The sequence below is a fragment of the Alosa alosa genome, chromosome 20, assembly GCF_017589495.1.
Source record: "Alosa alosa isolate M-15738 ecotype Scorff River chromosome 20, AALO_Geno_1.1, whole genome shotgun sequence".
Lineage (NCBI taxonomy): Eukaryota > Metazoa > Chordata > Actinopteri > Clupeiformes > Clupeidae > Alosa > Alosa alosa.
The window spans coordinates 23,075,567-23,089,677 of NC_063208.1; the positions used below are offsets into that span (position 1 = coordinate 23,075,567).

General features: G+C 42.7%; 1 protein-coding gene across 1 annotated transcript in view; it reads left to right on the forward strand.

Moving 5' to 3' along the window:
- The first annotated feature begins 4,764 nt into the window (after positions 1–4,764).
- zgc:63863 (uncharacterized protein LOC393372 homolog) overlaps positions 4,765–14,111 on the forward strand; it is a 19,569-nt gene continuing 10,222 nt past the window's right edge. The window contains exons 1-7 of the mRNA XM_048230351.1: positions 4,765–5,035; positions 5,821–6,006; positions 6,176–6,256; positions 6,435–6,621; positions 6,889–6,990; positions 10,265–10,406; positions 12,347–12,531. Of these exons, the coding sequence (XP_048086308.1) occupies positions 4,939–5,035; positions 5,821–6,006; positions 6,176–6,256; positions 6,435–6,621; positions 6,889–6,990; positions 10,265–10,406; positions 12,347–12,531 (980 nt within the window). The 5' untranslated portion in view covers positions 4,765–4,938. The remainder of the gene's footprint in view (positions 5,036–5,820; positions 6,007–6,175; positions 6,257–6,434; positions 6,622–6,888; positions 6,991–10,264; positions 10,407–12,346; positions 12,532–14,111) is intronic.

The following is a 14,111-nucleotide window of genomic DNA, read 5'->3' on the forward strand; positions in this document are numbered from 1 at the left end:
TACATTCATTGTTTGGCACTTTTATAATATCATCACATCACCAAAAGTTTTGGTTTTACCAAAAAATACACACCTGTAAAGTATTTTGATACAAAATATGGAGCAATTTTCTTCAACCTAATAAAATACAAATTACAAAATACTATTTTGTATTTGATATATTTTAAATACATGTGTCATAAATACTACCCATCCCTGTGTAGCTTATAGTATATGTATGTGTAGCCTATGTGTAAGTAGGCCTTAGGGCTAAGCCTAGATATTTGTTTGTTTCCCAGATGCCACTAGGGTTGTAGTGGTATAGCTTACCAACATTTCTGTATACTGTGGTATGAATATCCACAGTAATCATACTGTGCACATTTTCTTCACGGAAGAGGAAACACTTATTATGTTCACCTATCTCAAGAACACCATCCCTCTGCAGATCAACATATGTGTTCCATTTATTAGGCTACTTTAATCCCTAACAAAAATGTGTGAACATTTCAATGTGATGATAAAATGTCATAATAATATAAAAATAATAAACTTTTTCTACACAACAAGATTGCCTGCAACTCTAGTGCCAGTAACCTAAATGGTGTTTTACAAACGGAAGTTCGGGAGGAGCGTGACGAAATTTGCCACGCCTCCTTCTTCAATCAGTCAGGTTATTTATTTGCAGTCTACCTGCCGAAGTTGCAGCATCTGTGTTACTCCGCTTGCAACCCACCACCTCCCCTTACGCCTCCCGTCTTCCATGTTTAAAGGATAAGGGGGTGTATGGCGGAATCCTGCCCGACTCCGGCACGATTCCGCAAAGCCCTTCAGGACCATGGCCAGAGACCTCGCCAAACATGCTTTTCTATTATGCTTTTATGTTTTATGCTTTTATGTCTTTATGCAAATTCAGGAATGTGAACTAGTGAACTTACATTTAAAATGCTAATATCCTTGATTTTGAAAGTGAAAATGTTATCTGTTACCTTGTTATTACAAAATGTCTCAATGTCTCTACAGCTGTAAAAGACCTGATGTTATCCGATCATTTTTGTGTGTTCTTTGATGTGTCTATGTCCCCACACACTCAGAACAGAGCTAAGGAGAATCATAAATGATCAGACAAGTGCTCTCTTTGAGCAAGCACTTTCACAGACGTCAAGTCAACTGTCAGATTTGGTAGAAAACTTATTTGATCACTTTAATGCAAAAACATTATGGATAACATTACTCCATTACAATTGAAGAAAGTTAAGGACACCATGGAAGCAAAATCCAGCAGTTAAACTCCTAAAAAGAGAGTGTAGGAAGACTGAAAGAAAATGGCGTAAATACAAACTTCAGATCCACTATGAAATCCAAAAAGAGATGCTCCGCACATATAACTGAAATATGCAAGAAAGCAAGACAGTCCGAAAGGTGAAAATGGGTATTTTGATTACTTTCCGTCTGGTTTTCGGGCAAATCACAGCACTGAAACAGCACTCATTAAAGTTTTCAATGACATACTGTACGCCTCAACACAGATTCAGGTAAAACATCAGTCCTAGTGCTACTGGACCGTAGTGCAGCAAATTGACACTGTTGAATATTTTACTACACAGACTAACACTGGGTTGGCTAAAATCATATCTACAAGAAAGGAGCTTCTTTGTTGCCATCGGAAACTGTACTATCGGAAACGTCCTTGACCTGTGGTGTTCCCCAGGGGTCGATCTTGGGGCCACTATTATTCAATTTCTATATGCTCCCACTTGGACAAATCATCCAAAATAATTTGATTTCATATCATAGCTATGCAGCTCTGTCGCCAAACAACTATGGTCCCCAACAAATCAACACCTGGATGTCTCAAAATTTTCTTCAGGTGAACAAAGAAAAAACTGAAGTAATTATTTGGTAAAAAGGATGAAATACTTAGGGTTGCCACTCTCCTTGACACAAAAGGGTTGAAAGCAAAGGATACTGTAAAAAATCTTGGTGTATTCATTTGACAGTGATCTAAATTTCAACAGCCAACCAGGCAATCAGTTATTCCTATTATTATACTTATCATTAATAGAATAATTACAACTCCTCTCCTCTGAAACCCTCCCTCTCTATGTTCCAGCTTCTCTCCTCCTGGCCCAACAGCAAGCCAGCCTTATACATATCGCACACACACACACCATCCTCACATACTCACTACCCCTCACCCCCATCCCCACCCCCATCCCAACACCACCTCATTCACACTCAGTAGAGCTACCATCCGCATCCCCTTCTTTTCATTCCGGTCATCAATTTCATCCCTGATAATCATATCTGTAATCATCCTGGGCGAAATCATCCTTAGCCTTTCTGTTATTAATGTTATGTTGTGTTATGTTTGTGGAAGCCAAGTCAATGTGATGTCTTGTTAAGTTACAGTATGTGTTTATGTAATGTCGTCTGTTTGTCGATGTAGTATTCATGTGCATGTCGTAGTGTTGCATTTTCTGTAATGTCAATGATGTTTGCAAATAAAAAATAAATAAATAAATAAATAAATTTCAACAGCCACATGAAAGTGATAACTAAATCAGCTTTTTACCACCTCACAAATATTGCCAAACGTAGAATGCTGATGTCAAAACATGATTTAGAAAAACTCATTCATTTATCTCCAGCAGGATTGATTACTGCAATGGACTCTTCACAGGCCTTCCTAAATAGATTATCAAACAGCTTCAGGTGATACAAAATGCAGCAGCTAGGATTCTCACAAAAACTAAAAGAACTGACCACATTACTCAAAGCTCAACCATGGCCTCCCTTTTGGGAAGTTTACCCATGCACTTCATGCACACAAGCATTCCTCACACATCCTCCAGCTGGACTTACTAGTACTTCACCCTTCTCTGGAGTCCCTTACACACAGGGGTCACCTTCAAGGGTCCTTCATACAGCTCACAGGTTAGGCCTTCATTGACCTCACTGCAAGCCATACCACTTGACACCAGCAAAGGAAGAAAGTAGTCACCCTTCCCCTTGACCCTTGACAGTCATCTCTGGAGCTTGACCACGTTGTTCGGCTTGTTGGTATAGCAGTCAGAGCACATGCTTAATCATAGTCACGGCACTCCATTACAAAAAGCAATACAGCTGCATCAGTACAGTTGCATCATTGCCAGCATTGCAAATAAAAAATATAATACTGTCTGTGTCTGTAAGGCACAAGGGTCATTTTTATGTCAGTTCAGATAAGGTTGTTGCTGCATCTCAGATTTAGTTTAAACCTTGTCAATGGTCCCAAAACCAAGGCCTGTAAAATATTTCTGTTCAAATCCTATGTCTTCATATTATTTTCAGCCTTTTAAATTACTTCAGTTTTGCCTGAAAAACACATGATCTAGGAAGCAATGTTATGGTATTGCAATCATGACTGAACCATTACAAGTTAGTATGGCATGCTAATTGATTTTCTACAAGGCCCTAGATTTGAATTAGAGGCTGCTTTGTGGATCCCAGTTACTTCCACAGGGATGCAGACAGTCCAACAACTGTGGAAAGAAAACAGGGTCTTAATGAGAGAAGTAGAATCTGTAGACTGTCCTAGTGTGTCACTCAGGCTCTTAGACGAAGACCACTGACCAGCAGATAGCAGAAAGGCATTATGCTAATGACATGGGAACTGGACGCTGAACTTGGTTCAATGTCCAGCGAGTAATGCAAAGCTCATCAGCTTGCAAGTACATTTGGTTCCTTGACCCTGCAGGGTTATACCTTTCAAATAAATCTGGTTGTCAGTAGGCTATGAGATGGCTTGGTAGATTTGGGCTATAGGCTAGGCCTAGGTAGGCTATGGTATTTCAGGTTTATTAGGCCTATTCAACTAGACAAAAAAGTTCAAACATTAATGAAAATGGAATGGATAAGGTTTATGTTTCAGATATTAGTTTCCACTATCAAAACTTTTTTTTTTAAACTTAAAATCCAACGTTTATTAACTACATGAAGGACATGAAGGCTAATATCACTTTTAGAATGTAGATCTGGTCTAGAAACTTTGTGTAAAAAATAGATAATTGTTGGCTTACATATTTTTTGTTGACAAATTTGATAAATGACTATGAGCTACTGAATGGCTATGAGTACTGAATTCTGAACTATTTGTGGCCCATATTGTAGGCCTGTGATGTTAATTTGTGCCTTCAAAATGTATCCCAGCTTACCAAGGTTAGGCCATAGAGGTAAAAGAAAGGGTTAGGCCCATAGACATAATATACATAGACGCCGCATCGACCGCTGCTCCCTACTAGCGCTGACGAGATTTGGAGCCGCCATCTTGGACCGGTCATCCACTCCACTCAGTGTAATCTGTTTGGCCGGTGCAATGAGCTGTCAGCACACTTAATTAATCATATCTCACTGAATACCGAACAGATTTTCACGCGGTTTTTTTTGCTGCAAAGGTCATACATGTAGCTATGATACAGGCCACATTGTTCGAAAATACAAAATACAACCAATAGTACGGTAATGTTAAATCTTACTTGTGAAAAGTAAATCCCCCCGAGTATGGTCCGCCGATTTGAGCAGGAACATGCTGCACAGTGCTGTCATCTTGTGTTTTCTGCTGCAACGCAATGAGGAGTATGACAGGTCCAAGATGGCGGCCGCATTTCTTGTTTCCAGCAGCCAATGCGGCGTCTATGTATATTATGTCTATGGTTAGGCCTACTGAAGCTGTAGACAGCAAAATTGACCAATCAGCTGACAGAGGACCGCCCTTGCGGCAAGCAAGTTTGGTTAACCCCTCTTGAATCAGGTGTTGGTTGCGTGACAGTGACATATGTTTGATGGGAATAACCAACCGGCTCAGCGATGTTGTTATGGCGATACATTTAAGCTTTATTGACATGACATTTTAATTCAAAGAAAACGAATTGGAATGAACTGGTTTTAAACGCTAATGCCATAAACAAACACGGGGAAATGAAAAAGGGAAAAAAGCACCAGCAAGTAAACTGTAATGGGAACAACAGACCGACTAGTAGTAGCACTACTAATCGAAACGAGAAGGGACATGGAGGTAAGTAAAAGCACAATTACAGTATGTGGTGAGATTATCATTTTTCTACATGTTAGCTGATAACTTAGTTATCTCTAAAGGTGGTCAGTTGTGAGAATGGAAATACGTACAAACCAGTCAATTTCGAAAAAGAAAGTAGGTGGCTATCCTTTTTGAAAAGGCCTGTCTGTCTAGCTACGTGGACAGGGGCTAGGACTGTTGCAGGTTGCAGGCAAACATTTATTTTCTAATCGCAATTTAAGAACAGTGCAATCTCTTTCCTATACTAAGAGATTCTGACATTTAAAAAAATGAAATAAACAATTGAATGATCAAGGCTATTTCACTAGTTGCCGTTGCCAATGTATCAGGAAGTGTTCTCGGCTCGTGTCCAAATTGATTCGACCGGTTAAAACCTAACTGTGAAATTGGAGTAGGAGCTCGTGCTAAATCGACGCGTGTAAATGATCAGTCGTTGGCATACACCGCTATAGCGAGAAGTTATCAACATGAAATGACACCACATACCTGAGATTCTACTGTGCTTAGTAAGCCTAATGTAAGATGAGGACACTCAAAGTCTGGCTAAGGTGTGATAGTATTATGAATTGCCGAATCAATGCTGCTGTTGTTAGTTCAAACCAGTTTTGCGGGGGATTTACTTAAAAGTATTTTAAGTCATGTACATTAGATTAGAACTACAGTAGGCCTATTACTATAATGCATTTCATTGCTGCAGTTTGTTGCATAATATTCCATAGATGCATGGTGGAAACTCTCTGACATTTCTCTTTTCCTCCACATAGAACATGTGTCATGGAAAAAGAAGAAGCTCCTTGACATACACCAAGCTCTCAACAGTGACCCAGTGGACATTGAAACCCTGCGAAAGGCGGCTGTGAGTGAGGGTGGTCTACTGACAGATGATATCAGGAGAAAAGTCTGGCCCAAACTACTCAATGTTAATGTGTACAACCTCCCAACAAAACCTGGTAAATGTTGAACGGCAAGATTGCAGATATTCCTTATTTGACATCAGTGCAAGAAGTCTATTAAAAATGTACCTTTAAAATGACAGCTGGCAATCCTATCCATTTGATTGATCAGTCTAGAACTCTGAGCCTCATTCTCTGTGTCTTTTGTTTGCTCTGATTGATTCAGGGAGAGATGTCAGGGAGAACCACAAGGACTACAACCAGGTCCTTCTGGATGTCAGGAGATCAATGCGTCGTTTTCCTAGAGGTAAGCCTGCTATTGATTATAGCTGCAGTCATCAACCAAGTCATGGTGATGTAGTCTCTACCACTCATTATGACAAATTCATAATACTGGATCCTGACTTAACTTTATGGATGTTTGAGCTGTACATTGCTGTCTACTAAACTTACAATAACAAAAGCTTTTTGTTTTGGTTCTCCAGGAATGCGGGTTGCTGAGAGAGAGGTGTTGCAGGAACAGCTGATTGACATCATCCTGGACGTTCTGAGGAAGAACCCTCAGCTGCACTATTACCAGGGCTACCACGACATAGTGGTCACCTTCCTGCTGGTGGTGGGGGAGAGAATGGCCATAGCCCTGGTGGAGACTCTCTCAAATCACCACCTCAGGTGGGCTGATAGATATTTATCTAGCAAACACCTGTTAATAGAGTAAATTAACAGCTCTGTTGTCATTTCATGATTAATATGTTATGTGCTTTGGGAGCAGAGTATGATTTTTATTCTGGCAGAATTGTTCTGAATTCAAAATTCTAGTTGATCAAGGGTTGTCAGCAAGAAGTAGTATTGTTGTTAATGCTGAAAGCTCAATTAGTGCAATCCTGCGTCATTTTAGGGGTAGATTTGTATTTTTATTTGTACCTGTGTTATCAACAGGGATTTTATGGACCCTACAATGGACAGTACGAAGCACATCCTGAATTACTTGATGCCAATTCTGGAGCAGGTGGACCGAGAGCTACATGACTTTATGTTACAGTAAGACCTCCTTTCTATATTCTCTATTATGTTATGTTACTAATGGAGATGGTCTGGGGTATTGTGACCTTGCAGGAAGGCACAATAGTGGTGGTATGGGGTGAAATTCTAAGCTAAAGTGTTACCCTGACCTTGAGTACACAGGGTTGTTTGTCCTTTCTTGATAAATTAAAGTCAGCTTCTGTTCCTGAAACTAACTTAAATACACAGTGGGTTACATTTGGTCGAATTGAGGATTGATTTGGAGTCAATATGTCAATATGGTGTTGCTGGGGATTACCGTAATTCAGTTTGGACGTAATGTGACCACCTCAGTGTGCCCTTCCAATGTCTGCTGCCTGTTTTAGAACAAGATAATTCCATTGCTTGTTGATTTTAGTAAGTCTTTTTTCCTTTTGACATCTGGAACTTTCCCACTGCTGTTTGAGAGCCCTACAATAATGAAAGATTTACTGATCTGCTACAGTACGTGCACCTTTTAAAGAAAGAGACTCCGGGTGTACTTTTTTGTGCAACTGATTTGCAATGCATCATGGTTAAAAAAAATTATCATCACAAGCTCTGCAGCGCCCTCAATCCTAGCCTGAAGCGCTCGCTGATTGATAGTGTTTCATCAAAGCAGTTTATTACGAGCCGAAATAAAGCCAGTCTCTGGAGGCTGCAAAACTAGTCGTGCTTCAGCAGCTCCTCATAACACCACAAAGGGGGTGTTCTCTATCTCACAGCCCCTTAAATCACACACACACACACACACACACACACGGGGTTGGAATTGATACTTTGCCCACGATAACGATAGCATCATATCACAACATCAGAAACATTGTGTAAAGTGCATAAAGTTTTAGCTCAGAGCCTCTTAAAAACATTTTTTTTAAATAGACAAAAAATATACCTCTGTCAAGAAATAAACACATTAAAATGCATATTTCAGTGTTTATACACACATAAATGAAGTAGTGAATCAAAGTTAAAGTTAAATTTAAAGATGAGTGTACTGCAATTAGAATACAAATTGTACAATTTAATATTTTGGTGAAGATAATGATGGAAGCAGAGTGCATCGATAATGTATCGCAAAAGAAGTCATATAAAATATTGCCGTATCAATATTATGACACACACACACACAATTGAAGGTGATCAGGATGGGCTCATTTAGCTACTTGCTGAGATTTGTCTGGTGTGTCTGTCGTGTTTGCTTTTTGCGTGAAGAGAAGAGAACCACCTGAGGGGGGCAGCAGAGAGCGCGCAGCACTGTGTGAGCCTGAATGCCACTGTGTGGAGTAAGAGGAGGCGAGATTGCCTTCTCATTCAAACTCAAACAACAGAGTAGAATAAACAATACACTGGTGGTACATATTGCATATAGAAACCGTTATTTTATGCCAGAATAATCATAGACTTCGTATGTAAGAACTGTTGACTGTTGGTATCTATGTTTATGGTGCAAGGCAACACTTGGGTGGGCCACACAAACATAGCACAGACTAAGTAAGAGGAGGGAAAAATAAGATGTTCTGATTTCTTGTTTCTTTTAGGAGCTATAAGTGCAAATCTGAAAAAAATGGATGCTGACACATTCGCAGCATTGACAGGAGCATATGATCATGTGCGATCTAATTGGGGAGCTGTCTCGAGACGGCCGCCCTTGTTTCAAAGCGACTGTCGGCAAGCTGATGTCGTTTTGCATATTCCTGCGCCGCTGCTTACATTCTGACACTCCCGAACGCACACTCCTGTGATTGTCACCAGTCGTCTGTCTCCGCGGCGCCTTTATGTTGACGCCGGATATTACATTTGTCATACCTGTGTGTGTTTTAACTTCGTTAAAAAGCTCTTTATTTCTCATCATCCACTTGATGGACAGGGAAGCAGGTGTGTGATTTAGAGAGAAAAAGAAAAGAGTGGAAATGAAAAAGGAAGAGTCTTGTCTCTTCCGGCAAGGTATGTGAAAATGTTTGGACCCACAACGGCCCGCAAAGGAATGGATGCACCATTTGGTACCTCATTTATAATTCATTCTGTGTTTTCTGTTTTTTCAGTGTTACTGTTTTGTGTGTGTGTGTGTGTGTGTGTGTGTGTGTGTGTGTGTGTGTGTGTGTGTGTGTGTGTGTGTGTGTGTGTGTGTGTGTGTGTGTGTGTGTGTGTGTGTGTGTGTGTGTGTGCGTGCTGGTTGAGCACACAAACCTGTACTATGAGTCAGCTGGAGAGAGTGAGGCTGTTGCGTGCCACTGGCTCAGTCCCAGCTGTAAAAGCGAGTTATTTTTAATGGTAGCTCATCTAAAATGTAAAGAATAAGAGGCTCCTGATAAATATTAGATATGCACGTCTTGGGAGGCCCCCGTCTAGCCTAAGCTCTCACTCACCACAGGTCTAATGGTGTTGCTCGCTTCAGGTACTGTTGCTCTTTCTTACTTTGATGCCACTTTCCCCCCGAAAATCCAGGAAGAGGAAGTGAGTTCTAATGCAGTCCTCTTCCTCCACGCCGAGCCACTCGAGCATTTCATGTGTGGACGCGTGCTGGCACGGGGGGCCACGCCAGAGCCCCGTCCAGGCATCAGTCTAAATTTTCGCCACAATCTTCAGCGGGAGGTATTTTTAGTCGCACAAACCTGCCTGATGGGATTGTGAGATGTGTGTATGTGTTTTTTTTTTCCCCCCTGTTTTTGAAAGGGTCTTAAAAGGGACAGGTTGCAGCTTTGTGTTGTGGGGATAAGCAGTCAGAGCTGCTTAGTTCTGTCGCCCAGAGGATGCTTTGAGGTGTAGTTCCTGCAGATTCCTTTGAGTCCCTTTTCGGGGGTTTTTTTTTCTCTCGCTCTCCTTTTTTTCTCAGCTGACTCCACAAATGATCTCTCAAAAGGCCATTTTCAGTTCCTAAAATAGAGCAATGTTACTGTGGTCGGGGGGAAAAAAAGGCCACTGAAGTGAACCATGCTTAATGTTTGGCCTTGAGGAGAGGTCTCTCGGGCGCGCTTTATAATTACATCATCAGTGACATCATACTCATTCAGGGCGACGTGCAGAATTTATTTATCATGCACGACGCTTGTTTATTTATTTGCTTCTCTCTTGCCTCAAGTCGCGTGGAAAAGTGGGTTAAGGATTGCATGTTGTACCAATGAAATTCTCTAACCATTCTTCTAATTCTGCGTGTCTGTTTTTTGGTGTTCTGTCTGTGTCTGTGTCTGTGTCTGTGTCTGTGTGTGTGTGTGTGTGTGTGTGTGTGTGTCTGTCTGTCTGTCTGTCTGTCTGTCTGTCTGTGGGGCTCCAGGGCTGAAGTTGGCACCATCTTCGCTCTCAGCTGGCTCATCACCTGGTACGGCCACGTCCTTTCCGACTTCCGGCAAGTTCTTCGGCTCTATGACTTCTTCCTGGCCTCCCACCCTCTGATGGCCATCTACTTTGCAGCCGTGGTAAGCCTCCCTCGTTTCTTGACCACCCAATATCCTCCTCTTCTTTCTTCTGTTCTTCATCATCTTTCTCTTCCTAGTCTCTTTTCCCCTCTCCATCGCAAAAGCACTGATTATGTCTGGCTACACTAAATGCTCTGGAAATGTTATGTGTGTGTGTGTGTGTGCATGCACGGGTGTGTATCTGAGGATTAAAAGAATTCTAGCCACACACTTCAGATGCAAGGCCAGCCAGGCTCATGGAAAGTTCATTTTCGTTTTTTCTTTCTTATTTTTATTTTATTTTATATTACTAGAGCTTCATTGCACATTCATTTCAGTCTGTCAGAGCATCTTCAGTCGCTTTGTTTGTTTGTGTGTGTGTGTGTGTGTGTGTCGGAGTGACCTGGTTTTGCTAATTTGCAGTGGTGAATCACGGCTGTGTGTCTGCCATGACGCAGCCACCCTACCAGTCTCTGTAAACAATGGAGGGAGAGTAATTTTCTCCCATTAGTTAACAGGCGGTGACTGACAGTGATTATGATTGTGTGCCTCTGAGTCGCAGCCCGATTGGCAGTCCACTGGCTAAATAATCTCTCAAACCACACATTTCAGATTTACATTGACATTTGGCAAGCCAAGGGAAATGCTGCCCTTCATTGGAGAGTCTTTTAATGGATGTTCTTTAGAATAAAAAAAAAGTTGCTGCCTTGTCAACACAAACATACATACATACACACACACACATAGCGGGGGTGGGGGGTTGTTATTATGTCCCCATAGAAGATTTGTGTGAATGTTTGTTTGTGTGTGTGTGTGTGTGTGTGTGTGTGTGTGTGTACACTTAATTTTTCTGATGCAGGAATCCAGGGCACTTTGTTGTAGCTAGACCAGTTAATTAAACAAGTCTAATGAACTCACCAGAGGTTTGTGTGGAGAACTGGCGGTGTTTGTGCTAGATTACTTTAAATGGCCCCCTTTCTTCTCTCTCCATAAACCTATCCCCCCTGCTCGATACGCTGCGCAAACCAAAGGGGGCCAGGGCCGTTTGAAGTCGGGATAACAAAGCAGCCAGGAAATGTAGTTCATCCTGCCTCTTAGGTTGCTAAAGCAGGGGGCCTTAACTCCTTCAGGAAGACTTGGCCCGCAACCAAAGGGAGCCTCTTCACTAGGAGTGTGTCTGTCTCTGATTTTCACCTGAGGCCGGCAGGAGTTTTGGAGGGAAGGGGGAGGTTTATTTTTGTTTGTTTGTTTGTTTGTTTATTTATTTATTTATTTATTTATTTGTGTGTGTGTGCTTGTTCATTTATTTTTTTATTTTTTTGTGTATCCGAGGCTCAGTCTGATCTTGCGCTCGAGTTTTAAGGTCAGTCACTGGAGTGAATAATTTAAGCCGGAGTCATGTACGGCGCCCACGCACACATCGCTGTGAGTGTGCGTGTCCGTGTGCGCGCGTGTGTGTGTGTGTGTTTGCGTGTGCGCGCGCGTGTGTGTGTGTGTGTGTGTGTGTGTGTGTGTGAGCGTCGCCAGGCACCCTGGGAGTTGAACCCGCTGAGTGTCCTCTGTGCTCTAGGGTGTGCCCTGCTGTGCCCTTGGTGTTGCTGTGGTGCCGTGCTGCTCTGCGAGGTGGTCTCCAGTATAATGGTGGTCTTCAGTAAACCGTTAGGTGGTTTGGTTTTTCAGGCAGACGTCACGCTGGTGAAAGAGCTTGCATCTCCCTCTAGCCCTTCTAACACTCTGCCCATTACCATGCGCCTCCAATCTCTGGTCGCCTTTTTGACAGATTGATAAGCATTAGTACTTTTGTACTAGGGTGTGCTTTTCCTCTCAACAGGTCTTCTGACTCACTGTAAATGTAATGCTGGCCCTCAATTAATGGCTTTGGATAAAAGCATCTGCCAAATCAATAGTGATTAATATATATGTCTGCCTGTCTGTCTGCCTGCCTGTCTGTCTGGCTTTAGATTGTGCTGCATCGGGAGAAAGAGGTGAAGAACAGTGAGTGTGATATGGCCATGGTCCACCACCTGCTCTCCAACATTCCCCAGAACCTGCCCTATGAGGAGCTCATTGACCACGCACAGAGCCTCTTCACACGCTACCCCCCCTCCCAGCTGGCCAAGAGAGCTGCCCTGCAGTCCCGCAAGAGGTAAGCGACGGCACCCAACCCAAACAGACACACACACACACACACACACACACACACACACACACTTCACCTACAGTACAATGCCTTGATGCTCCATGCTGTGCCATAGAGCTCAGTCTAGCCAGTGTTGAGTTTCCACCTGTAAGCTCAGTCTTTAAAGCTGCTGTTGGTTCTGGCAAAAGGTTGTTGATATTCAAACTTCTCAGCCAATCAAATGACAGCCTTCTTTCTGTACTCCTGAAGCCGTGTGGTGATTGGATAGAATTGCTTTTGGCTCTGTCTAAGCCACTATCTTCACTTTGCCATTTGCAGAGCGTTGAGTGTAGCTATAAACTCGTTTTAAGTGAACACTCAGTGAACTGTGAGGGGACAGGCAAAAAGGGCCGCAAGGTACTTCTTAATTCTCAATAGATAGTCTAATCTAGAGCATTTCACTTCAACCCAAGTATATGTAGTTGGTTCTCTGACTTTTTCTTGTTGTCGGTACGGTCATTTTTCTTGCCGGGCCCTGGAGATACACCTTGACTGGGATCGCTAAGATGAACTGTCTCACTACTCACTGCAAGAAAAAGTGTTTTTCCAGACAAATGTCCCAGTGTATCAACTTGGGTGCACTTCAAACTCAACTTGTCATCCATCTAGGTGAGCTGCGTCACCTTCCCCTCACATCCAGCAGATGGGGCTGTTGAGTGTGAAATCTCCCTGCCCACCCCACACACAACCTCTACCCCCCCATCCCCCAGTCTCCAGCTCCCATATCCTCTTCCCAGTCTATTGGGGTATTAGAGGGGAAATGGAGGGGGGCTATTGTGAAGTGACGGGCATTAAATCTCCGGTTGTCCACACTCTGGCCTATTGTATCTAAATGCTGGCTGTCAGGCTGGAGATTGAGTTTGTAGATGGTTCTTCCATGGTGCAGGTAGGAGCTGGACTTTTATGATGTTATCACCAGCAGCAGGAGGTAATGAATACCTTTTACCATCCGCTTGTGCTTGGACAGGTGATATTTGTTTCCTCCATTCAAGTCTCTCTCTCTCTCTCTCTCTCTCTCTCTCTCTCTCTCTCTCTCTTTCATACTCTCTCTCTCTTCTCTATCTCGCTGTCTCACTCACTCACACTCTCTCTCTCTCTCTCTCTCTCTCTCTCTCTCTCCACGGCTTGCGATGTAAAGGAGTGAAGAAAAATTTCAGCCACCTGTGTGTGGTTAGCCTAGCATCAGGCTCTGTGCAAAATCCTGGAGCGGAAGACGCTCTCGCTCTCTTTCTTTCATTCTTTTCTTCTTTCTTTCTCCCTTTAGTGTGTGTGCATATCATCCATATTTAAAGAAAGAGAGGCGCCAATCTTTTTTGGGCCCATATCCAATAAATAAACCTGGTCTCTGGATAATTATGTCTGCCTGGTCTTTGCATAGTCCCAGCCCCCCGCTTCAGCCTCCACCCCCCCCTCCATTCTCCTTGAGCATCTGTGGCCCTTCCTTGGGGGGAGAAGGACCGGGGACTGATGGAGTGGTGTGTGTGTGTGTGTGTGTGTGTGTGTGTGTGTGAGTGAGAGGGACCTCGCTCCATTGTTCTTTTCGGGGT